This window comes from Salvelinus fontinalis, chromosome 17 (assembly GCF_029448725.1).
Source record: "Salvelinus fontinalis isolate EN_2023a chromosome 17, ASM2944872v1, whole genome shotgun sequence".
NCBI classification, from domain to species: Eukaryota; Metazoa; Chordata; class Actinopteri; order Salmoniformes; family Salmonidae; genus Salvelinus; species Salvelinus fontinalis.
In genome coordinates this window covers 47327056-47353252 of record NC_074681.1, presented here as the reverse complement: position 1 = coordinate 47353252, position 26197 = coordinate 47327056, and the positions used below count along the sequence as shown (strand labels likewise).

General features: G+C 43.1%; 2 protein-coding genes, 1 long non-coding RNA gene and 1 other non-coding gene across 5 annotated transcripts; 3 read left to right on the top strand and 1 right to left on the bottom strand.

Annotated features, from left to right (window-relative positions):
• The first annotated feature begins 5327 nt into the window (after positions 1–5327).
• On the top strand, positions 5328–11266 carry bfsp2 (beaded filament structural protein 2, phakinin). Its single transcript, XM_055867659.1, has 8 exons — positions 5328–5884; positions 7330–7412; positions 7564–7720; positions 8176–8337; positions 8618–8746; positions 9001–9236; positions 9638–9720; positions 11044–11266. Exons 1-8 carry the CDS (start codon positions 5438–5440, stop codon positions 11064–11066), a joined length of 1320 nt encoding a protein of 439 aa, XP_055723634.1. The 5' UTR covers positions 5328–5437; the 3' UTR covers positions 11067–11266.
• LOC129814500 (uncharacterized) lies at positions 11229–12985 on the bottom strand. Its single transcript, XR_008753287.1, has 3 exons — positions 12780–12985; positions 12102–12246; positions 11229–11959 (listed from the first exon to the last, which is right to left on the bottom strand). It is a non-coding gene; the product is annotated as an uncharacterized LOC129814500 (long non-coding RNA).
• Positions 12986–14213: 1228 nt separating this feature from the next.
• LOC129814498 (ATP-binding cassette sub-family F member 2-like) lies at positions 14214–25092 on the top strand. 2 transcript variants are annotated; one of them, XM_055867656.1, is made up of 15 exons: positions 14214–14320; positions 15498–15676; positions 15892–16104; positions 16570–16752; positions 17085–17256; positions 17581–17676; positions 18977–19079; positions 21789–21884; positions 22075–22194; positions 22708–22797; positions 22952–23062; positions 23309–23371; positions 23599–23727; positions 24019–24222; positions 24549–25092. In XM_055867656.1, exons 2-15 carry the CDS (start codon positions 15541–15543, stop codon positions 24663–24665), a joined length of 1833 nt encoding a protein of 610 aa, XP_055723631.1. In that variant the 5' UTR covers positions 14214–14320; positions 15498–15540; the 3' UTR covers positions 24666–25092. The 2 variants fall into 2 exon arrangements, with proteins under 2 accessions (XP_055723631.1, XP_055723633.1); XM_055867658.1 differs by having other exon boundaries at positions 14225–14320; positions 15513–15676.
• On the top strand, positions 17887–18000 carry LOC129814629 (small nucleolar RNA SNORD89). Its single transcript, XR_008753339.1, has one exon. It is a non-coding gene; the product is annotated as a small nucleolar RNA SNORD89 (small nucleolar RNA).
• Positions 25093–26197: the final 1105 nt, after the last annotated feature.

The following is a 26197-nucleotide window of genomic DNA, read 5'->3' as shown; positions in this document are numbered from 1 at the left end:
CACCCTCTTGGAGTCTGTTTCTGACCGTTTGAGCAGACACATGCACATTTGTGGCCTGCTGGAGGTCATTTTGCAGGGCTCTGGCAGTGCTCCTCCTAATCCTCCTTGCACAAAGGCGGAGGTAGCGGTCCTGCTGCTGGGTTGTTGCCCTCCTACGGCCTCCTCCACGTCTCCTGATGTACTGGCCTGTCTCCTGGTAGCGCCTCCATGCTCTGGACACTACGCTGACAGACACAGCAAACCTTCTTGCCACAGCTCGCATTGATGTGCCATCCTGGATGAGCTGCACTACCTGAGCCACTTGTGTGGGTTGTAGACTCCGTCTCATGCTACCACTAGAGTGAAAGCACCGCCAGCATTCAAAAGTGACCAAAACATCAGCCAGGAAGCATAGGAACTGGTCACCACCTGCAGAACCACTCCTTTATTGGGGGTGTCTTGCTAATTGCCTATAATTTCCACCTTTTGTCTATTCCGTTTGCACAACAGCATGTGAAATGTATTGTCAATCAGTGTTGCTTCCTAAGTGGACAGTTTGATTTCACAGAAGTGTGATTGACTTGGATTTACATTGTGTTGTTTAAGTGTTCCCTTTATTTTTTTGAGCAGTGTATATATCCCTCATATGTCAATCAGCCCAGGTGTGTAATCTTTAGTCACTGATTGTATAATCATTCACAATCGATTACTTCACCCTGTTGAACTTGACCTGACAGTTAGGGCAGAGCTAGGTATGCCATATCTCTATGTAGGGGTGTGCCGAGATTTTCCTGATACGATTATGATCAGAGTATTTTTTTTGTTACTATCCGTAATTGGAAAAAAGAAATGTTTGGGTTCCAACGTGCAACTTTAAATCAAGTGCAAGGTGCTACATGGTCTAAATAGCTCAACTAGCTAATTTGCCTGTCTGTAAAGAGAAGAGGGGGTTGTATGCTGATCCTGCTGCTCTGATTGGATAGAGGGAAGATATATTTCACCATCCACTCGCTCACGCCATCCCTTCTCCTCGCATGTTTCGGTCTGATCATTTAGATGGCTGCTGCCTCCTGTTAGCCTGCTACTATGATACATCAAATGGTGAGGATGTTTGCTAGCAAGCAATGTGTACAGCATCTAACAAGTGGGCAAATTATATTTTTTTTAAATAATAAATGTTGATGCGCATTCTGAGTGACAGCAAACAGTAAAAGATGAGGACAGCAGAAGTTGAGGAGACAGACACACACACACTCACACCTCCATGTGCTGCTCCAAATCTGCAGCATTTTCGGTCTATAAACATCCAGGGATGTTTTCGGTATTTCTCCAACATATGGAGTGTTTGATGCAGAATTCTCCAAACGATTGGCGGCTTCACGGAGAAACTATAGACTTGTGGTTTCATCCGTTGTTAAGCAAAGTAGCTACATCAAAAACAGGGCAACGCGAGAATGCATACTGTTACAAGCTCGACTTCTTCTTCTTTAAGCGTTTATTGGCGGACTACATCCAAAAAGGTGTATTGCCACCACATATTCAGTGTGGTAAAAACAGATACTTTAACGAAAACAAATAAATAAAACCAACTCATATTATTCTAAAAAAAAAACTAAACAAAAGTCAATAAACTCCTTCACTTAGTCAAATGTACTCAGATCCCTACACAGAGGGTGAAGCATCTTCAGATAGTATTCCCTGCAATGTTTCAGCAGTGAAATCCTAGAGCGAAGATTCTTTTAGCCTCTTTCACAATGATTTCCAGGTTCTTCGATTTTTTTGTTTTGTTAGCTCTGAACAATAAATCACCTGTGCAATAAATGCAAGAAAATCATCCTTCTACACAATTGGTGTTTCAGAACCTCTCAACTGACTGACATCCACAGACTGTTGGACATCATCCACTACCAAAGCTTCATAATCTCTACTCGCTGCTTCAACAATTGGCACTGCCTCTGTATAGAAGACCTCGAATAGCCCTGATCCTTCCTACTGTGACCTCCTTCACCCCTAACAGGGCAGTCGGGGAACTCTGCAATGTGATTCCCATCACAATTGCAACGCTGTGCATCCTCAGACTCTTCAACAATTATATTTTGTTTGCAAACACTTGACACGTGGCCAAACCTTTTTTAGTGGCTTTTGTACATAAGCTTGCACCATACATCTTATATATCCCAGCTTTTTCATGGGTTAGGGGAAATTCTAAATCAAGCATCAATAATACAAACAGGCTTTCCTCCTTTCAATTAACAGTGTGGGCTAAGCAATGTGAATCAACCATTCCTGGCATGTTCATCTTAATCCATAAAGCCTCAATATCCATTGAGAAGCCAGATATGACACCTTTCATCAGTGCTCTACTCCGACAATCGTAGCGTTCCACTTCATGCGTCGGTAATATGTACGTCCACAGTGCTTTCTCCTTTTGTTCTTTTGACACACATGACATCCACATCACACCACTCCTGGCCACTCTGACTGACTCCACTTCTCCCAATACATCCTTCACCATCTGTGTGACCGCAAACATGTTTCCCCAAAAACATCCTCGCTCACGAATTGCACCCCAACAAGGAATGAGGCGTTATCATATCGCTGCTTATCTTGATTTACAACTTTAGCCCTATTGGCTCCATTCTTAAACGTGACAGTATTCCACTCATTTCCTCTGTCTTCACTCGCGCCAACAGAATCAACGCATTGCTTCTGCTTCCACCATTGCTCCCCCTCACACGCTCGACTTCAGCGATCTCGTTGACTTTAGCCACCACTTTTGCCTAACAATCTTGTTCAAGGGCTTTGAACCAATGACCGACTTGACCACGCCCACTTGCATTGATTGGCATATCCCTTGCGATTATGGCCATGAAATGAAAAAGGCCATGAAATTTGGAAATACCAAAGATTATGGATATACTGACCAGACACGTCTCTCCATACCTAACAATGGGAGTCATTGTCCACAAAGCGGCACGTCGGGCTGTCTAGCACCCGCCTATCCTTTCTTTGCTGTCTAGCGCCCGCCTATCCTTTCTTTGCTGTCTAGCTCCCCCCTATCCTTTCTTTGGATTGGTGGATACATCTTATTATTGTAATCCATTACTGAACCTCTCATTGACCTCCAAACAAAAACTCCTTGCTTGGTGGGCAAAACAACGAAAAAACGCCACCTGCTGGAGGGAGACAAATTTTCCGCAGAGTTGGGCCTCTCTCTTCCTCTATGGAAATACATCATGTGACAAAGCGCCATTATAAAATGATAAATGTTCTGATGAAAAAACCCCATTGGGAAATACAATGTATTATGAAATAAAATATGGTAACATTATTTTGAAAGTGACATTATGAAAAAAGATTTCATTATGCAGCACCTATTCTTGAATCATTTATATTTAATGATGTATTTATTAATGAATTATTTATGTATTTTTTATCTTGAGTATGTGGTATTTAGTTATTTATTCATTTATATATTCATTTATATATACAGTATATATATATATTTCATTTGGAGTACTCTGGTCCTCCTTATACTGTACTTCCCATTGCAAACATCTTCATTACATTCAGCACAAAAAATAACCAGTGAACAAAGTTTAAATGCAACAATGTTTCACACGGAACACATTTTTTTGATAGTGATAGCTAACAACCGCAAGTGAGTTGCAATAAAAAAAGGAACATTTCCACTCACCAGATGATGATCATTTGAAACGTAACTTCTTGTTGAAAGTTCATCTTGAAAAGGGCAAAGATAATAAATGAGCATCAACATCTTCTTTGATAACACCTGCAGCTATTGCAGCCGCCGCACACTATCCTACAACAAAAACTAGCTATCTTAGACCATGGGAAAACTACTGCTCGCTATTCAGCAGTGATCTGTTGGCCTTCGTGAAGGCAGAAGTTTCCATATGTTTTTGTAAAAATGATTATAAGTCAAAATGTGATTGGTTGATTCCACTGTCTGCTCTAATACAGTTGAAAGACAGCCTTCTATCAAACTTCTGAGGGCCTAGCCCCTAGCCACTTCATGTTTTTGATTTAACCGACCTGGAAGACCAGGTGTTTTGAATTTAGGCAATCATTGACCTGATCAGTTAGCTCAGTTGGTCAGGTGTGGTGCCTAGTTGGAATAAAATCCTACAGTACCTGCAGCACTTCAGGAACCGGGTTGCCTACCCCTGCCTAGTCAGTGGTGAGTTATCTATAGATGTATCTACTGAGTTTCTAAACCCAGAGGCGCAACATCACAAGACTTCCCAGGAAGCAGAAGCAGACCAGGTCGGGGTTTTGGGTTTGAGAAGTCAATGAGACATATGAACAAATATTCCTTAGTTGTAAATTCTCTCGAAATCGAAAGGCACGACCTAGATTTGAGCCAATGTCTTAAGTAGTTGGTCATGATATTACTCCAACCTTGTGAAAGTGACAAACTGACACGTTTTCATTTTGGTCAAAAACGACTTTATATCGAAGAAGTGCCTTTAATTTGACGGCCTGCACATGAACAGTTCAGTGTGAGACAACCAACCGTTGGACCCAGTGATGTGTTGCTACACATGAGCTTAGATCGCCAACATCACCATCACATCACCAATAAGCAAAATCCTGATTCGATCATTTTCTCTCACCAGTTTTAACCCTTTCCAACACAAACTGAAGAGATGAAATCCGAATATCATTGAAAGTAAGAAAATAATCAGGCTCTCAGAATATCATTGAAATATTATTGAAAATAGAAATTAGAACAACATTTATATTTAAAATATACAACAATTATTTAATAAAACCTTGGGCCTTCATTGACTGTATTTTGATCAAACATTTCCCAACTTTGGACTTTAAAAAACAGGCCATACTGAACATTCTTCTGGCCCCTTCTCCAGTCTTTCATGTTTACAGCCATTGGGCATACTCTTTACACTGATGCATGACCTGATTTATTAAGTTCTCACATATAAATTCACGCACGCACACACACACACACACAAACTCACTCACTCATGCACACATACAAAAAGAGGAGGTAGAAGCATCTCCAGTCAGATTTTGTCTAGTCAGACGACGCACTGGTGGCAGTTTGTGCTTGGGGATAGGGTGAGCAAGCCAGCGCTCAATGGAGTTTTCCTGAGAGGGCTCCAATGCTGAGTCAACCAAAAAAAACAACCAGCACCCACACACAAAGAGCCCCAATAAACCAACCTGAACCAGGCCACTGTCACAATGACAACACAAACACCACAAGGGAACAATAAGCCCCTCTGCTTTCCAGAAGCCCAGGCCGCAATAAAGAGCCATGCGCCCAGGGACACCGGCTGTTTGACACCACAGGCCACCAAACAGATTCTGAAGCCACTCAATGATGTCTATGCATGGTGACTAGCCTTCTTCTGACACTCACACACTCCCGCATTCTCTCATCTCATACCCACATTGTCCAAGAACAAGGGCCATGCCTCTGCCAAGACGTCGATCCTCCTTCTTGGGCCAGCCCTCCGCTGCAGAGCGCCCGGGTAGCGCCAGCACCAGGGCTGGCACCGCGTGCATCACCACAGCCCCCCGGGGCGTCTTTGTGGGGACAGCCCCCACGGGCGGCACCTCCAGCCTGGGCACACGCGTGTCGCGGCGTGCCCTGGGCATCAGCAGTGTGTTCCTGCAGGGGCTGAGGAGCACGGCTGGGCCTGTTATGCCACGTGGGGCTGGGGCTGGCGGCAGGCAGCACCCCGGAGGTGCTGAGAGCCTTAACGGCTGCCTGATGGAGTACAGGGACAAGGTGCACGCCCTGGAGCTGCTCAACCAGCAGCTGGAGGAGCAGATCAGACACTGCCTGGATCGTAAGGCATCCAGTGCCGGAGCCTGGGGTCCCCTCAGACAGGACTGGGAGGACGTCTACAGGCAGGTAAGGAAGGGGAGAGAAGGAGGTAGTTGAGGATGATGGGTAGAGAGGATACAGATAGGTGAGGGGGAGAAAGGCAGCGCAGGGAGGAGAGGGGTAAAGAAGAACTAGGAGGACTTCTACAGGAAGAGGGAGAGGGAGGAGGGAGTTGAGTATGATGGGTAGAGGGTACAGACTGATAAGAAGGGAAAGAGAAAGAACGGGAGGAGAGGGGTAGAGAAGGACTGGGAAGACAACTGGGTACAGGTAAATAAGAGAGGGAGTGGTTGAATTGTTCACAAGTCCTAGAATGAAGATAAGAAAGCTCCTGCCGATGCGGCAGTGCAGCATTTTGCTGTTCTGTGCCTCCGACCAGATGGGAGTAGGTTGAAGCACTGATTGAGTGGGTGATTGGAGCTGGAGATTGTGCCGGGATTTGCGCTGGATAGTGCGTTCATTTAAAAGTGACAGTTTTGGAATGGGGAGTCTAACTTTGAAGCAGTGTTCATGATCCTCAATTGTTTATTGCACTGTGAGACTGTTAGCATATTTTAATTTGTTTTCCTTTATTTAACCAGGGGAAACCCATTAACACCAGGGTCTCATTTATAAGGCTGCCCTGGGAACAATACATCAACATGAGATCAGCCTCAATACAATACTATACAATTACAATGACACATTACAACAAATCAAATTCAAAAGTGACAGATAAAATTACACCTCAATCAAAACATCACCAAACGGACCCTTCGAGACCAGAGAGTCAAGCCTCAAAGTGGACTGCAGGTCATTCCATGCGCTAGGGGCACAATAAATAAATCCAATCTTCCGGACTCTGTGGAGACCCACGGAACCTCTCGAGCCAGCCAGTCTTGAGAGGGAGTCGGATGGCGGCTGGATTTCCAATTAAGAAATGATGTTGAAGTATAGCAGTCTTCCATAGATGAGGTGCAATGCATTGTGATGCCATTACAATGCACTCCAAGAGTTGGCACAGGCATGCATGACCCCCATATAATCAGTGATGTAGTGAGTAAACAAAATAGGTGGGTAAAAGCTGACCACCTTTCGCGGTGTATACAGTAACACTCCCCGTATGCTGTTTACAGCGATAGGTGGGTAAACGCTCGTGCAAAATAAAAAAGTTGTGTAAATGTGGTCTACCTGCGTTTACCCTCCACTACACCACTGCTTATAATGTCTGGTCTTATTATCATCTCATAATGATCCTCACTTAATAACAGCTATTTTGAGTCCATTGAAAATGACCTGCATAGAGAGACTTAACATACCATAAGCCTTATAATAAGACATTGTAAAGGCACATACATGCTTTTAACAAGTCATAGAGCATTATACCTGCATGCAGAATACCCATTTATCGAAGAATTCATCCTAAATTGGACTTCAGAGCATCTGTTGCACCCTAGTGGACAGACTGACATATTGAAAAATCTCCCCGACAGGTTAGTGAGTCCATCCTTGACAATGCCAGGCTAATGCTGCAGACAGAGAATGTGCAGGCCAACGCTGAGGACTTCAAGGACCGGTGAGCATACACTCTCCTCGTATCCTCTCTCCTCACATCCTCACATCCTCTCTCCTCACCTCCTTCCCAAAATGTCAGAACCTGGGGAATTGAGAAGAGCATGGAGAAGAACACCTTGACTTTTGACATTCACTTTCTCTCCATCCGGTAGGTATGAGAATGAGCAGCCCTTCAGGAAAGCGGTGGAGGAGGAGATCAGCTCTCTGTACAAGGTGATTGACGACGCCAACCTGACCAAGTCGGACCTGGAGAGCCAGATGGATAGCATGAGGGCTGAGCTCCGAGACCTGGCCCGCAACCACGAGGAGGTGAGTCAAGCATGAAGGATGGAGCACATCCTGGAAAAAACAGATTACCAGCAAACCGCTAACTTTGTCATAGGGTTCCTTGTTGTGTTTTTAGAGGGGGATATTAGAGAAAGGGATATTCCCATCAACATACAATCTAACAAAATACAATTTCCCACTTAGTTGAATCCCCAAGACAGTTCTTTTGTATTCGTTTAGTTTATTTACCCAAAATATAAATGAATGGAGCACATATGAAACCCTAACTGCTAGCATTTCCATAGGATTCCTTTCTTGTGGGGTTTGTCCACTGACAAGCATTCACCTCCAACCCCCAGATTGAAAGCCCACACCTCATCCAGCTGGTTGTTATTTGAAATCAGATGATTAGGATCGTATTGATTATATGAATCCGGTGTATTAGTGTTGGGGTGGAACAAAGGCCCTTTTCCCAGGTGTTCTTCTGCTCCCTACAGGACGTGAGGGTGCTCTACAACCAGATGGCAGGCCGTGAGGTGGACGAGCCGGACGCTCCCATTGAGACCAATCTGGACCAGATACTGGCCTACATCCGCTCCCACTGGGAAAGAGTCATCGAGAAGAACCGTGCCGAGACCGATGCCTACCTGGAATACAAGGTAAGTTCATACTGTAGTTCCACATACTTACAACCTTTAACATCTCAGGAAAAAGGGGAGAAATCAATATTTACTTTTGATAGATCAATGTGTAGTTGAAATTTATTTACATTTGTCGTTAGTTGTTTATCTATTATGAGGTCAGCTTGAGGTTTATTGTGTGTGTGTGTGTGTGTGTGTGTGTGTGTGTGTGTGTGTGTGTGTGTGTGTGTGTGTGTGTGTGTGTGTGTGTGTGTGTGTGTGTGTGTGTGTGTGTGTGTGTGTGTGTGTGTGTGTTCAGCAGGAGGAGAGTGTGGGCAGTAAGCTGAGTCATGAGGAGGAGGAGCTGGAGAGTCTGAAGACGGAGTATAACGACGCTGGTTGTAAAATCCAGAGTCTGCAGGCCGAAACCGAGTCCATCAGAGCACTGGTACGTATTGTGCCGTCACCTCTACAGTGTCCCTATATAGGGCAACAGTTTTGGGGACAGCCCAACACCACCAATAGTGTGTATGTCAGTGGAGAATGGTGGAGGTAGAAATAGGAAGGACGGGCTAATTGGAATGGTTGGAATGGAACGAATGAAACGCAAAGTGTGTGTGTGTGTGTGTGTGTGTGTGTGTGTGTGTGTGTGTGTGTTTCGTAGGTGTCAACTGCATCAACTGTGTCAACTTGCTCCAACAGAAGCGCGGTCTGGAGAACTCCCTGAACGATGCCAAGCATTGGCATGACATCGAGCTGCAGAATCTGGGATCCGTCATTGGCAAGCTGGAGTCAGAGCTGGGCGACGTCCGCGGCGACATTGAACAGCAACGCCGTGACTATGAGACGTTGCTAGGCAACAAAATGCGCCTGGAGCTGGAGATCGGCACCTACCACGGCATCTTGGATGGGGAGGAGAGCCGCTACCACCCCTCGATGTGAGTAGCTAACTTCAGAGATAACCTCTGAGGCAAAGGCAATATCAAAAAATAAGATTAATAGCCCAGCAGGCAAAATACCATTGACACATGACTTCTTAATGATATCATTTTCTGGTTGTAAACTTGTTTTCTGTTTATGCTATTATAGTAACAGTGCTTGACTTGGACTGAAATAGGTTCCAGTACTCATTTTGGGAGCCGGTACTGTTTATATTTAGGTGAGCTAATATTTTATAAGAGGAACAGGAGCTCAAGCAGTAGAACATTTTAGGTGCCGGTACTCAGCTCTGGTGAAATCCTGCTCGAGTCAAGCACTGGATCTCAAGGTGAACTGCACGCAATATATTCCAATGGGTGAGATTGCATGACCTCCTTTGACCCGATGTTCCTCTCAACAGGTGCACAGGTGCATCAGAGCCTAAGGGGAGACAAACTCCCCTTCCTCCCCATTCGGAGCCCCGCGGCGGCCCAGCACCTCAAGGTAAAGTCTACTACAGTCCCGTTCAAAAACCGAGGAGGAGGCCCTCTTCATGATATTAAAATACCTCTATTGTGGTGGCAAGTTCAATTGAACAATTTCTTAAAAACTCCGACTTTTTTCTGAATGTGAAGCATTCGTCAGGGAGAACAGCCTGATTGTTTAGAATATTGACATATACAGGTAACTGCCAAAATAAAGAAAACACTTGAGTAAATGAAGGATAGAAAGTATATTGAAAGCAGGTGCTTCCACACAGGTGTGGTTCCTGAGTTGATTAAGCAATTAAAACATCCCATCGTGCTTCGGGTGTCCAGTTGCCCATTATTTTGGCTCGCAGAAGAGATCTCAGTGACTTTGAAAGAGAGGTGTCAAAGGAGCATAGTGTGTGTGTCTCAGTCACCAGATCTCAACACAATTGAACACTTATGGCAGATTCTGGAGCGGCGCCTGAGACAACGTTTCCTACCACCATCAACAAAACACCAAATTATGGAATTTCTAATGGAAGAATGGTGTCGAATCCTTGCTATAGAGTTCCAGGCTTGTAGACTCTATGCCAGGGTGCATTGAAGCTGTTCTTGGGGCTCTGACGGCTCGTTGTGGCCCAACGCCCTATTAAAACACATTATGTTGGTGTTTCCTTTATTTTGGCAGTTACCTGTGTATCTCTTCCTAAAGCATATCCACACACAGATGACAATGTTCTTGATTTCCTCAAACATTTCACACACCTGCATGTGAAAGCTGACTGGCATGTGAGCGATGTGTGATGTTGTTCCTTGTTTTTGGGAGCATCTTCCAAGTGCTAATCACCCTTGTAGAAACCAGTGGGAGTAAGTTGTTGTTAGGTTGCTTGTAATTATGGAGGACCAGGAGTGACAAAATCTTATAGAAAAATGTATACATGAATAATGAAAATGTATAGAAATCAATGTATATATTTCCTCATAAGTTTTCAAATGTTTTATTATTTGTTTATTCATTTAGAAGTGCATTATTATCGCATTAATAGTCAATTACTTTTCTAATTTAATCATTGGTTTATGTTTATGTATTTTTTTGTCCCTCCTGGTCCACCATACTAGTAGGTTGTTGGTTCATTGAGGACGGAAATCCTTTCTGCAAGTGCAGAAACACATTCTCGCCTTTCTTCATACTATTTGTAAATGATATATCTTTATTAAACATTGTTCAAGTCCTTTATACTTGATTTGATTTATTAGGGTCTGCAATAGCCGACTCCAATGGTGACAGCTAGTCTTACTGGGGTCCGATACTATTCCGTATAACGAACTACTTATTATGCATTTTTTGTCTTATCAGGTTCCAACACATCTAGTTACTAGTGGAAAGACTGAGGACCATTTGGGGACAAGGCCACTTCTTAATGTTGGAGTTCAAGTTATGATCGACTATCCTTGGGTTTGGAATAACACCAATGAACATGAAGCTCTCACACCGTTGATCTCCAAGGTATCTGTGCAGTTTCCTTCAGAGACCATGTTCTTACTAAAGAGTGTAATAAAATTGAAACCTCTGCAAGAAAGCATCTGGTCCTCTTTTTTCAAATAGGACTCTTTATTCAAATAGACTGGGGTTAGATTGGAATTTTCCTTTTGGGGACACTGCTTTCAGTTATGGCACATAAGACTACTTTGTTGATACATTAACAAACCTTCTACAAAGGGGTGGGTCCAATACTGGATGCTGATTGGTTAAAACCGCTAATTGGTTTCAAACTTAGCCAATATGGTTTTGGGAGTTGTGGCATGGTTTCAATGACTCATTTTTTAAATACCACTTGTGCCTCAACCAGCCTATGACTCAGCTGGCCTGCTTAAACCACACTGAAACAGGTGCTCAACATGACGTGAAACAATCATTAGCACACCATTCAGTCTGGTTTAACCAGGCTGTGACTCAGCATGTGTAAAGCTCTAAATTGAAGTCATTGATAATGACATGCCTAAATTGTCCTTCTTGCACTTATGAGTCAAAATGAGGATGGGGAAAGGACATTTCAACAGGCGCTCCCACAAGACACAGCCAGCGTTCATCAATACAATGCACGATTCATATGAAAGTGTCATTCATTTGTCTTAGAAAACAGGGGGTGCCAGTGATGATATTTACTTTGAGGATAGTTCCTCGGTTTAGTATTTTCTTCTTGCTCTTTGGAGTGGAGTTTCTGGTGATTGCGCATTTGTTGATTTCTCCTCTGGAAAGGTGAAACCAGCTCCTGCAGGGTGAGTCAAGGTGGTTGTATATAGTATTAATAAACAGCTCAACTTAAGTTACATTTCAATACAGTACATGTAGTCCTACTGATCTGAGGGTATTCAGTAATTAAGGACTTTATGGGCTGTGAAATTATGGCTCACCTCACTAGCGTGATGATCACGTCGTAATGGGGTCTCCTATGACAGAGTAGCAGCCAGAGCAGGAGCGCGAGGGTTTCTTGAATGAGTCATCAGTCCCCCTTCTCCTGCGAAACTGTCTCATGCTGACGTGTTGCGTTTTCTCAATCTGCGGAGGACAGTGAACCAACACTTACTGTTTACTATATCTGTAGGTATAATTCAGAAGTTTACCCAAATCTTCCATTGACATCAATTCATAATTCATGTGAAAGTAAAGACTAACACACAGATCTGAAGTTAAGCTTGGGACTATAGGGAAAATAAGAAAATCAGCAAATTTGATTATGATCAGGTGCTTGCTTTTTTGTATTTTTTTTTGTTGGCGGGACATGCATTCAGAGGAACTTTGTGCTTTTAACCCTTTGATGATTATAATTAACTGTTAAATCATCTCTGTAGCTAGTGCCCCTACATGTCAAACCTCTTATTCCTGTCAAACCTCCATCCTATTCCAAAGCAAACGAAATGAAATGCTGCAATGAATGTCCCACATTAAAAAAGTTTCCTCTGATCCAAGAGTCAAAGAATCAAAGGATTGCTCACCAATGTTAGTCTACTCATCAAAAGCAATCACAAAGAACAATGTTACTCCCCAAAAACTTTTAAGATAGTGAATAAGAAATCATATAACAAGCTTACCATTTCACCACTTGTTTCTATGGGCACAGATTGGATTGTAATTATTGCAATGGTAAAAATGACCAATGCCAATGATACCCGCTGCATTTTGTCTCTTCTGTCAAAGCTTGTGGCGGAGGGAATCTGCTGTGTTCAAGACAACCTTAAATCTAAATGTTACAGCTGGGTGGGACCTGTTCTAAGCCCTTCCTTTTTGTGACGAAGGAAGCAATATTGTGATGTGGTTGTTTTAAGGTAGAATGCCATAGAAAAGCAGTATGTTGACAAGTGAATACTTCCTTGAATTTATGTTTAACATATTAACACCAATATTTTATCACAAATCAAAACATGCAACCTATGCCCTTGCCTCAGAAAGTGTATATTCAACCGCCAGAATGGAAACTTAAAGGGTCAATCTGCAGTTCAAACAAGCGGTCACTCTCAACCAGGATATAGCCTACACTGTTTGTTTAATTATATTGTTTACAAACAATGGAGTGAAACAAGCTTATATTTTGGGTTCTGGTGGTATTACTAAACCGACTTCAAAACGCAGGTCTCTGTGTGTGGTTATCACGATTTGTTTGCTCGTCACCTAAGGCATGCGATGCATGCATACTAACTGAAGTCTTGCAGGTGTTAAAATGGTTCAATTCATTTGTGCATGTGCCAGGTGATAGAAATCCTAACTGTAGTACAGGTGCTCCAAAAAGTTGGGTAAATAATACTTTCCTGTGGATATTTTTCAGACAACCAGTACAGTAAGTTCAAATGTAATTTTATTCAGCATTCTTGCTTGAAAGGAAACTATCCACGTTTTTGCAGTGCTTTAATTTAAACTGTGCCCCCAGAAAGCTGGTATCACAGTCTGATTTATTAAGCAATGGTTAACCCTTGACCGCTAAACCATAGCGCAATTTCTAAATCTAGATATATGTATTTGGTTACGGATTATATGTATTTGCTGTTGTTATGATTGAACGTTGTCATCTTGTCATATATATTTTTTTAACTGATCCAAACCAATATAGTAACTGAATTTGAGATTTTACTCAATATGAGAAAACATGTAATTGTCAGTTTTCTTCCCGAATCGACTGAATTTAAATGGAATTGACAGACCCCAACCCTGCTTGACTCTTCAGATGTGTAAATAAGCTCAATAGTTACAAATATTTATTTTAAGCCTAATGAATAACAATCATTATTTTTGTTTCACTGGAGTTATATGTAGCCTAAAACGTGTTCCAATAAAAAAAAAAGTAAAAATTCTGCAAAGCGGTAACCATGAACTGTCTGTGAAAAATGAGGTCCACTCTATCAATGATGACGCAATAATGAATCATTTCTGGTCTTTATTTAATGACGTTCAGAAGACACAATGTCCCACAACCCTTCTTATTTTACCCGCCCTTTATTAAAATGAGAAAGTAGATCTAGGAAGACAACTCGGCATTTCATTGGTTGGTGAACCGGCATTGGGACACGCGACAACGAGCTCATTCTTTCTTGTGCGTTTCCAACATCGTCGCAGCCGCGGGTGAACAGGGAAAAGACCGGTAAGAAAACGCCAGCAGGATATTAAAACGTATAGATCTAACAGTCACAAATAGTGTTTAAATCTTTTTGGATTTAGTAAAAATGTATCTGATAAATTGTTGGCAGGATCTGTTGTTAGTTTGGAATTGTTTGATAACGTTAGCTAGCATACAGGTAAGCTAGCTAACGTTAGTTTCTAGTTACCACACAATGCAATGAAAAGAGGACCACGAGTTTCTCGGCATTAGCCACCAGCTATCTTACCGGCGTCTGTGACTCTAAAATAATTTGGGGATTTCTATCCAGTGGGATGATTGGCATCTGACAATTCGAAAGATAACAAAGCCCACACGGACTTCCTGGATTTGTGATAAAATTGCTTAGCTAAATTACTAGCTCGAGATTCGGAGGTAATTTGGCTAGCCAGTTTTAGCTAACTGGTAGGGCCTAAATATTTCAGTCACTAAAATACAATGGCCCAGGGTGCCAGTTTAACAGCTATGTAGCTAACGTTCATTTGCAGTTGGCAAACTGATTAAATGCTGATAGCTAGCGAACGTTAGTTACAGTTCTGATCGAGTATAACATAGTCATGTAGCCAGCCATGGTAAATTAAATGGCAGGAAAGGAGTATGAGGACGATACGTAAGATTAGCCATACTAGGCCACCTGGCTAGCTACCCCAGTTATTCAGTGCTTACTGTTATGCTGGAAGATGACTAACTCAGCCGACCAGGTAAAGGATACTGGCATTTATAATTCAATGCGCAATATGATTAGCTTCCTAACTGACGCTTGCTAGTTGCGCAATATGATTAGGTAACTGCGCGTAAAATGTATCCTCGGTCTAACCATAGATGGATTAGCATTTTTTTTAATGTATCGTCTTCGATTGCGATTCCGACTAAAGCCAGATCAGGCAGAGCTTTAAGAGGGTTAGGTACATTTAATGTGTCATTTGGCTGGTCAGCAACATGCTTTCATGAATGAAGATAACAAACGGGCGACCCTTTCCAACCAAATTGATATTACTTCCATTTGTCTTGGTAGTGGTAATGAGGTGTATCAAACAAAACGAAATGGCACCTGCCTTTTGGTTCACTGATGACTGCTTACCATATTAGCTACTCCTGATAATCCAGACGCAGGCAACACAATGTTACTTTCTGAACCAGTTTTCCCTGCTTTGATCCCCAGCTCTCTGTCTTCAAGTTTAATTTTGTCGAGGTCAGCAGCAGCCATGCCTTCAGACCTGGCCAAGAAGAAGGCGCAGAAGAAGAAGGAAGCCGCCAAATCCCGCCAGAAGACAAAAAAGACTGAGGATGGAGAGGGAGAGAAACCTGAGGACGGCCAGGAGAATGGAGCCATAAGCAACGGTAATAGTTGATAATCATAGAGCAACTAAAAAAGGGCTTAAGTTTAAATCCTCTTCACTGCTAGTTCAGGTTTCAGGAATGTATTTGTATTCCAGGTGGTTGTTCTCTCATGTTAAATGAAAAGGCTGGTATGCAGATTAGTGTAAGTAGAGATAGGTAACCCTTCATTTGGAGAAATTACTTACTAAATGGCCCTCCGTGTCCCCGAGTTACAGGTATGGAAAGCCTGACCAAGGAGATGGATGAGTTTGAGCTGAAGAAGACTGAGGCGCGGGCGGTGACTGGCGTGCTGGCTTCGCACCCCAACAGCACAGATGTGCACGTCACCAGCATGTCGCTCACCTTCCATGGGCAGGAGCTGCTGCAGGACACCAGCTTGGAGCTCAACTCGGGCCGCCGCTACGGCCTCATTGGTCTCAACGGCACCGGTAAGTGGTTACATCACATGGGGTGTGTTCAGTAGGCACAAGGAGGAAGTAAGCGCTTTTAATGTGTTTTGGGTAAGAATTTATCCGTTAAGACCTTTTTCATTGGAGAACATTTTGTTATGGTGTGCTCTAATGAACCGTGCCTTTGGGACACCTCGGTTTGCTACGTCATTGGTCGTTTTCGGCGTTAGTCACTCCTGTCCACATGGGATATCTTTCAGCCAACTCAGCCTTTATCTCCTCGGGACATAATATACCCTAGTTTTCCCAGGAGCAACCTCTAGCTGGGGTAGGGTTACTTTTTGTGTATATGTATTGGCCCCTTATGACATTTATAACCGAACAGCAGCCGTAGACCCTTTATCTTCTGTGTAGAAGTTTATTTGAACTATCCCCACCTTATTTACAAATTTGAGCTCTACGGGGACACGTAAATTACACATTTACAAATCTTTCTCTTTCCAGGTAAATCCATGTTGCTGGCAGCCATTGGCCACCGTGAGGTACCTATCCCAGAGCACATTGACATCTACCACCTGACCCGTGAGATGTCTCCCAGTGAGAAGACTGCCCTGCAGTGTGTCATGGAGGTGGACGCGGAAAGGATCCATCTGGAGAAGGAGGCAGAGCGCCTGGCATCCGAGGACTGTGAGTTGCTTTATAATGGTGGTTTGGTTGTAGTACGGTGAATTACCATGTTACCATGGGAACTGCTCACTGTGGCAGCTTCCCTTCCTGGGCGTGGTTTACTACCTCCCATAATGTGTTCCCTTCATGATGTAGCATCGGGACAAGGGCACAAAGGCTTAATTGGTGGGATAATAACCGTGATTCCATTTAGCTCCAACCAGTTAAAATAAGTAAGAGTAAAAGTTTCTCTCCACCCACCCCAACTTATCTTCTCTTCTTATCCTGCTCGTCGCCCTCTTTTCCATTGTCCTCCACCCAAACGCTCATCTCTGTTTCTCTCCCCCCTAAAGCCGAGTGTGAGAAGCTGATGGAGCTTTATGAGCGCCTGGAGGAGCTGGATGCAGATAAGGCTGAGGTGCGGGCCTCCCAGATCCTCCACGGCCTGGGCTTTACCGCCAGCATGCAGCAGAAGAAGCTTAAGGACTTCAGCGGAGGCTGGAGGATGCGCGTCGCTCTGGCCAGGTACAAACCCACCCTTTACAATACAAAGACAAACCTTTACCTATACCAATAAAGCATCTCAGTGCATATTTGGGATCTGGTCCCTTGTTCATAAAGGTTCCAAGTGTAGGCGCGCTGATCTAGCATCAGTTAACTTTCGGATCATAATGGACAGGTGACTTTAGATTTAAAACATCTAATTCACCACCTCCAATAAGACCTACCTGTAAATTGTGTTTTTCATTCACAAATGGCCTTTTTTTTTTGGTGGGGGTGTTAATAAGCCTATTTTAGCACTGTTATTTTGAAGACCTACTAACCTGGGTTTGCGTTCCTCGTCTCCAGGGCCCTGTTCTTGAAGCCGTTCATGTTGCTGCTGGATGAGCCCACCAACCACTTGGACCTGGATGCCTGTGTGTGGCTGGAGGAAGAGCTTAGCCAGTAAGGCCATTTAGACGTGTGAGACGTAGGACATGACTTTTCTAGAAACAGTTGTGCCTGTATCATTACTTTTAATGTGAAAGCCACCTTAGATTGAAGGCAGGTTTCTTCCATGGCATTTAAGTGACAACTCCAGAGGTAAACTGGAAAATCATGGAACATTTACATGATCTACCTCATTTTAAGCTGCTATTACATGCTGTTATTGCTGCTGTGACATGATGTAAACAAAAGGCCGAATTGTAGTGCCCCTGCCATGCAGTTTGTTCTCAGTGCGGGGGCGCATTGACAAAAACTAGACCGAAGCGTTTATCTGATCTAAGCAGCATTCCAAAAAGAGTGTAGAGCTGATGCCACAGGGTTTGTCAGTTCCAAGATAACAGATTTGTTTTAGACATTGCTCATGGAGTTTATAGTAATGTGCTAACTAGCTATATACAGGTAACTGCCAAAATAAAGGAAACACTGGTATCGTGTCTTAATAGGGCATTCGGCCACCACAGGCCAGAAAGTCTGCAACTCCATTGGATGGATTCTTCCGCCAGAAATTCGTGATTTCTTGGTGGTGGTGGAAAACACTGTCTTGGGTGCTGTTCCAGAATCTCCCATGAGTGTTAAATTGGGTTGAGCTCTGGTGACTGCGGTGGCATATGGTTTTCATGCTCATCAAACCATTCAGTGACCACTCGTACCCTGTGGGGGGGCATTGTCATCCTATGGGGTCATAGCCTTGCCTGGTGGCTCAAACTGAATTCCTCCGCTGCTCTATGTTCACTGCATGTTTCAGTCGGAGACTGCCATCGTCAGTTGTTTGTGGTGATGTCAAAAGGAGGGGTGTTGTACAAAACTGTCATCAGCGGTTGGATTTTCTCTAACCACTCAGTATCACCGCCAATGACACATTTTCTAAATGCAGCTTTATTCAAAGTATTTAAGAATGTGTTTGTGTTCTATAAATCATCAGGGGAGGTACTCGAATCCTGACTCATTGCGGAGAAACTCATGTCCGTGGGCGTAGCGTTTGGCCGGAGCAAGGCATTTGGGTAGCCAGGCAAGGCATAGGTAACCAAAATAATGGCCTGCCCCGCATTTTTAGATGACCCTAAGCATGATGGGATGTTAATTGCTTAGCTAGCTCCGGAACCGCACCTGTTTTCAATATTCTTTGTATCCATCATTTATTAAAGTGTTTCCATTACTTTGGCAGTTACCTTTTTGACTTTGGTCCCTGACATTGTACGGATAATGCCTATTGGTTGTGTAACATGTCCGAAGTTTCAACCTTTCTCCTATTCTACAGATTCAAACGTATTCTGGTCCTGATCTCCCATTCGCAAGATTTCCTCAACGGCGTGTGCACCAACATCATGCACTTGCACGAGCGCAAGCTGAAATACTACACGGTAAGAGCAACTGCACTCTGTCATGAGCCACCATGGACCAACAAGATGTTTGTCTGGTTTACAATAATTCTCCAGGTCTGAGCAGTTGCATTTCCTGTCCTCAGTTGATAAATAGACACTAGTTCACTAAACTTACTTACCCAAATGGACCCAGTTATAGCTCAGACTTCCACCGTTTACAGGGTTTGTACGGTCATGAAAATACTGGAAAAGTCTTAATTTTAAAATTATGTTTTCCAGGCCTGGATAAGTTTTGGAAAAGGATCAAATCTGAGAATTTTGAAAAGCCATGAACATTAATTTCTGTTGGTGTATTTTATTCAGGCAGTTAATATTATATCAATAAAATTGAAAGCAACGTCTGCCAGGATCGGAATGACACGTTTGTGTGCATCACCTACATGTGTGCGAGACAAGTAGGCCGTTGCTCGAGGAGAGAAACAGTCGGACATTGCAGCAGGTAGGCCTAGCCTATGAAATATGATATAAGACTAACTAGGTTGGCAATTCAAAACATATCTTGTACACTATAGGTAACTGTTTAGCTATTAGGGAGTGAATGTTATTTACAGTGCATTCGGAGAGTATTCAGCCCCTTGACATTTTCCACATTTTGTCGCGTTAGCCTTATTCTAAAATCAAATAAATATTTTCCCCTTATCAATCTACACACAGCACCCCATAATGACAAGGCAAAACTGGTTCTTAGACATTTTTGCGAGAGGAGGGAAAAAGCTTATTTGTATTCAGGCCCTTTGCTATGGGACTCGAAATTGAGCTCAAGTGCAGCCTGTTTCCATTGATCATCCTTGAGATGTTTCTACAACTTGGGAGTCCACCAATTGATTGGACATGGTTTGGAAAGGCACACACCTGTCTATATAAGGTCCCACAGTTGACAGTGCACGTCAGAGCAAAAACCAAGCCATGAGGCCGAAGAAATAGTCCGTAGAGCTCCGAGACAGGATTGTGTCGAGGCACAGATCTGGGGAAGGGTACCAAAAAATGTCTGTAGCTGGCCGCTCGGCTAAATTGAGCAGTCGTGGGAGAAGGGTCTTGGTCAGGGAGGTGACCAAGAACCCGATGGTCACTTTCAGAAGGTTGTCCTTCTGGAAGGTTCCCCATCTCTGCAGCACTCCACCGATCAGACCTTTCTGGTAAAGTGGCCACACGAAGCCTTTCCTTGGTTAAAGGCACATGACAGGCCGCTTGGCGTTTCCCAAAAGGCACCTAAAGGACTCAGACAATGAGAAACAATATTCTGTGGTCTGATGAAACCAATATTGAACTCTTTGGCCTGACTGCCAAGGGGCACGTCTGGAGGAAACCTGACACCATCCCTATGTGGGGATGTTTTTCATCGGTGGCCACTGGGATACGAGTCGGGATCGAGGGGAAGGATGAACGAAGCGAAGTACAGAGACCCCTGATGAAAAATATAAATGAGAACTGTCTTGGTAGATGGTGTGGTCTATAGCTTATGAGGTCCTCTACTTCAGACAAGCAAACACTAAATAAATTACCCCCTAAATAAATAAAAATGTAGAGATTATAAGTGTATCTGTCATTGTTTTGTTAAGCCTTTTACAGTAAATACTAAAGTCGCATTCATTCGTGAATTCAATTTCCGAAATGGAACGGTTTACTCCCCCAAAAATCGCTATTTATTCAATGGATGCTTTATTTTTTTATTAAATGCTTGCTTGCATTTCAAATCATGAATGACTCTTATGCTGTGTGACATGAACAAATAAGTCATTTATTGATACCCGTAGCCTATATAAGTATTGAAATAGAGGTATTTTAGACTAAACAGTGAGGTATTTTAGACTAAACAGGATGTGCTCTTAGGCCTACAGCTCGGTGGTGGTTATACAAGGCTGCTATAATAAGCCTACTAATGATAATGACATTACTTAATGTTATAATGAGATCAAGGAAAATATGTGGATTAATATTATATAATTTTCCAGAATTTGGGGCGGTGTTAACAAAACTAAATAAATAATACCAGGGAGGCTGGTCTAACAAAATGTACTAAGGCATGTCCTAGATTAAATACTGACAGATTTGTGACAAACCAATATGGTGGTTAACTTTTACGATTACGCACATAGGAACATGGTCTAGGAAAAGGCGCCAATTCAACAGCGCACTGATGCGTTTCAGGACCGCAACCCGTATCTAACGCGGGAGAAAGCGCCTTTTTGTTCTGAAATATTTTTATTTGTTGCACCATTTACTATTTTTCAATAGCACAGGTCTTGGACTGATGGACTGTGCCATCTCCACAGCCTCCACAATGGATAAGTCCACTCACAGGCACAAGTCAGACAGGTGTCTTGTCCACTTATTTTTATGTGCTGCTGCTCAACCTTACACAATGACGAGAGATGGTACATGGGATCAGAGCAGCCTCCCAGCGACGATACCACATTACGCTTGCTTTTTTATACATGCATAGACACCACCAATTGGTGGTCATGGAAATTTGGTTAGATGTCATGAAATTCCATCTGTCAGGATGTGTATTGAACTCTGCATTTGTTATAGTGTATTTTGCCTTGGTGCGTTACTATGTTTTTATGACTTGAATGTAGGAAGCTTTTCAATCATAGTAAATGAAAGATGTGGGGGTATATCCCTTTTTTTAAATTGTTAAATGGTACACAATCATCTAAAAACAAATATTTGTTTACTTCCTCAAAGGGCAACTACGACCAGTATATTAAGACCAGGGAGGAGTTGGAAGAGAACCAGATGAAGCGGTTCAATTGGGAGCAGGACCAGATCAAACACATGAAGGTAAACTCCCCTTTCTGTCACAAGTGATATGTGAAATTCGGGCTAACGCCAGTAATGTGATGCCTCACCCATGGTGATGGGTTATTTTGGAACCACCTAGCTTGTGGCTGATGGAAGTGTTGGGAGTGAACTGCTTCACCAAACATAGTAGTTTTGTAAACCCTTCTTTCTCTCCTTACTACCCCACCAGAACTACATAGCCCGGTTTGGGCACGGCTCAGCCAAGCTGGCTCGCCAAGCCCAGAGTAAAGAGAAGACTCTGCAGAAGATGGTGGCCTCGGGCCTGACTGAAAGTGTTAAGAATGACCAAGTAAGTCTGTTTAGTGACTTTGACAGGGCTGATTGTGCTTTTCCATATAGGGTAGGAACAGGTGCTCTTTTTAGTATAACAAGTTTGTAGTTTTGGCTACAGCCCAGAGTTTTTCCTGGACAGGCAAGTCACATGATCAGAAATCTATGGACCTTAGTTATAGTGGATATTACTGCAGGCAGGTGACCAGAGTTTGAGTGTACTCTTATTATTGCTGCTGTGGTATGATATAAACAAAAGGCCGAATTATAGTGCCCCTGCCAGGCAGTGTGTTCTCCATGAAGGGGCACGGTGACAAAAAAAATTGGCCGACAAGTTTTTCTGATCTAAGCAGCATGCCAAGTAGTGTAGAGCAGACGCCACAGGTTTTGTTAGTTCCAGGATAATAGTAAATTGCAAAAGAGAATCCATAATTCCATAGCTTCCTTCAGGGTGTCACAAGGCAGGAATCAAAGAATAACACCTGCAAACCATCCTAAACTCTTAATTCATTCTTCTTTTCCTTTTTTTTAGACCCTGTCATTTTGTTTTCCTCCCTGTGGGAAGATTCCCCCTCCTGTCATCATGGTCCAAAATGTCAGCTTCAAGTACGCTGATGACCAGGTACGTGTTTGTCCAACCTCACTTCTGCCTAACGAATGTTTTGCGTAACTGTTCCTAAAACTAAAGACTAAAGCGAGATTCCAGCTCCAAACTACACTGTATCATGTTTTTCGCAATATTGTTGTCTTATGTTTTCCCTTGTTTGATGATTCAGCCCCATATATACAAGAACCTTGAGTTCGGTATCGACCTCGACACCAGAGTGGCCCTTGTGGGGCCCAACGGGGCCGGGAAGTCCACCCTGCTTAAACTCCTCATGGGAGAGGTTAGTCTTGATATTGTTATGGTCATTTAGCTTGAATTGTTCTCCTGTTATTCAGCCATACCATGACACGTTACCATAAATAGTTTATAATTAAACATTTTACTGATATGTGAGTGGTCAATAAGAAACCAAATGTACGCTGTTTTTTATTTCCTGTTTAGTTGCCTATGCATTTCTTTGAACAGATATCCCACAACTGCCATCTCTCCATCCCTACCAATGTCTCCTCATTGTCTTTGTCCTCAGCTCCTCCCCACTGACGGTATGATCCGCAAGAACTCCCACGTGAAGATTGGCAGATATCACCAGGTACCATACCATTAAAGCACACTGGTATCCTGAACTGTCTTAGGTCATTTATTCATCAAAATTGGAGTAGTCTGCGAATTTGAGTGAATCTGTGGTTCCACCAACTGATTTTGTGCATGGTTGTGAAGTGGATTACTTTTTTATTTTACTTGGTTGAAGTTATGTTTGTTAGACATTTTTACAAATCTCCATAATTCACATAGCTGAACCTACTCTATTTTCTCCAGCATCTAACAGAGCAGCTGGAACTTGACCTCTCCCCCCTGGATTACATGATGAAGTGTTACCCAGAGATCAAGGAGAGGGAGGAGATGAGGAAGATCATTGGCCGCTATGGGCTGACAGGCAAACAGCAGGTCAGTTTGATCCTCAAATATTGTTATATTTAGATAACATTTTGTTTTGCTTTCAAGTCATTTTAACATTTGAGCCTGTCTGTTGTGCCAGGGGAGTGGGGTTTGTACTTTTGGGACTGTTCCATTTGTATCACGAAAGCTCCAAGGGCGGCTTAAGTATGGAAAATAAATAACTATTTGAACCCAGGCAGGGTTGTAGTCAATTGAAATTCAACCCAAGTCGGTAATTCAATTAAACCCCTATATATGAATTGGAACTGTCTTCTGACATTTATGTTTTTTTCCCTCCAGGTGAACCCCATTAGAAACTTGTCCGACGGGCAGAAGTGCCGGGTGTGCTTTGCCTGGCTGGCCGGGCAGAACGCCCACATGCTCTTCTTGGACGAGCCCACCAATCACTTAGATATCGAGACCATCGATGCCCTGGCCGACGCCATCAACGAGTACGAGGGCGGCATGATGCTGGTTAGCCATGACTTCAGGCTCATCCAGCAGGTGAGGATCGGACAATTGGAACTAGATTTGTTTGAAAGGGTTGCTTTAGAAATTAACACAAATTTGCTCCAACCTTAATGAGGGCAATGCATTTGTGGGCCACAGTGTCTGTACATACTCGACCATGCCAATAGCACAACGATGCTGAGCCGTTAAACTCCACTAGTATACAGCAGCAGAGTCAACATTTTGAATGAGCTCATCAGAAATGGCTCTAGTTTACTTATTGGAATTATTTGTTGGAAGAACTGGGATTAATGCACTTGTATGTGCTTGTCCTGTTTTTGTGTCACTATTTAACCCCCTTTCTCCTTTGTTTTCCATAGGTGGCCCAGGAGATCTGGGTGTGCGAAAAGCAAACCATCACCAAATGGAACCGGGACATCTTGGCTTACAAAGACCACTTGAAAAAGAAGATAGACAAAAATTCTCATGGTGTATAGAAAATTGAAAGACCTCCCCAGATTCAAGACTGCACTGTCCCAAGACTGTGGACTCCCATTTTTCCCATTCCCTCTTCACGTGGCTATATAACTCGAAGCATGTTACTCCATTTCAAGATGCCCAATTCCTCCTGCTTTTAAAGCCTCTTTATAGGCTGCTGGAAGGTTGTGGTGCGACCTAGTTGCCTTCCATTGCTACCCCCTTCACAGGCATACATATGGTATCTTGATTTCTCAATTAAAATAAATAATTTATCCATCAGTGGTAGAGAACGCGTGCATTTTTCCACAGTTCAGATATAGTAGGATGTTAGCCGCCTGTACCAATTTATTTCCTTTTACTCTAAAATAGCTTTTTATTATTTTGTCATTATTTAACTGTACCTGCAATAATGGGATTGTATGAATAAAGGAGCAAAATAACTGACTTGTTTTGTTTTTAGTGACATGACTGTGACAACTTCGACTAAAGCATTTTATTTTTAGACTTTGGAGCTCATTGTGTATAGGTGCTTTTATTTTGAAGGCAGAAACCAGAAGTGTTTTCTACAGGTGTTTGCATTTGGGTCATAATTGCACGATTGACAACTGTAGCAGGTAAAAATCATTGTCTCATTGGCATTCCGCTAGCTGACGACAACTACAAATAATTTGATATCTGTAGTCCAGCGACGCCAACATGGACATGTAAGCTACCGTGATAGCTAGTTCAAGTTAACTAGATGGTACTAGGCCGGCTCAGACGTTCGTCGGATGTGGCAGGGCTTGCAAACCATTAGACTACAAAGGGAAGCATAGCTGAGAGCTGCCCAGTGGCACAAGCCTACCAGACGAGCTAAACTACTTCTATGCTCGCTTAAGCGCCAGGGTCGGAAGATGGCGCCGACAGACATGTGAGCTCTGCTTCTAGCTCCTAAGCAACTTTGCTGTATTTTGTTTTTTTTTGTGTGTTATTTCTTATGTTATTAGTCCCAAACGTTTTTTGTGTTATTAGAGTTGACTTCTGTTCCGGCTCAGGAGGCGTGCAAACCATCCACCAGTCTCTGGACAATATAGTAGACGAACTCAGGGCGAGAATCTCCTTCCAGGGAGATATCAGGGACTGTAACATACTGTTTCACGGAATCATGGTTCTCTCCGGATATACTGTCCCATTCCAGACAGCCAGTTAGTTTCTCAGTACATCACACAGACCGGAATAAAGAACTCTCCGGGAAGAAGAAAGGTTGTGGTGTATGTTTCATGATCAACTACTCATGGTGTGATTGTGATAATGTACAGAAACTCAAGTCCTTTTGTTCACCCGACCTAGAATACCTCTCAATCAAATGCCGACCATATTACCTCCCAAGAGAATTCTCTTCGGTTATAGTTACAGCCATGTATATTCCCCCTCAAGCCGATACCACGATGGCCCTCAAGGAACTACTCTTTATGCGAACTGGAAACCACATATCCTGAGGTGACGTTTATTGTAGATGGGGATTTTAACAAAGCCAATTTGAGGAAAACACTACCGAAGTTCTATCAAC

Bases quoted from the DNA above. Each gene is read 5' to 3' on its own strand.
- bfsp2 (XM_055867659.1), top strand. From the start codon at position 5,438: ATGCCTCTGCCAAGACGTCGATCCTCCTTCTTGGGCCAGCCCTCCGCT. The intron at 8,747-9,000 runs GTACGTATTGTG...TTGCTCCAACAG, and splicing joins CCGAGTCCATCAGAGCACTG to AAGCGCGGTCTGGAGAACTC. The intron at 9,721-11,043 runs GTAAAGTCTACT...TTGTCTTATCAG, and splicing joins CGGCGGCCCAGCACCTCAAG to GTTCCAACACATCTAGTTAC.
- LOC129814498 (XM_055867656.1), top strand. From the start codon at position 15,541: ATGCCTTCAGACCTGGCCAAGAAGAAGGCGCAGAAGAAGAAGGAAGCC. The intron at 17,677-18,976 runs GTAAGGCCATTT...CCTATTCTACAG, and splicing joins CTGGAGGAAGAGCTTAGCCA to ATTCAAACGTATTCTGGTCC. The intron at 19,080-21,788 runs GTAAGAGCAACT...ACTTCCTCAAAG, and splicing joins GCAAGCTGAAATACTACACG to GGCAACTACGACCAGTATAT.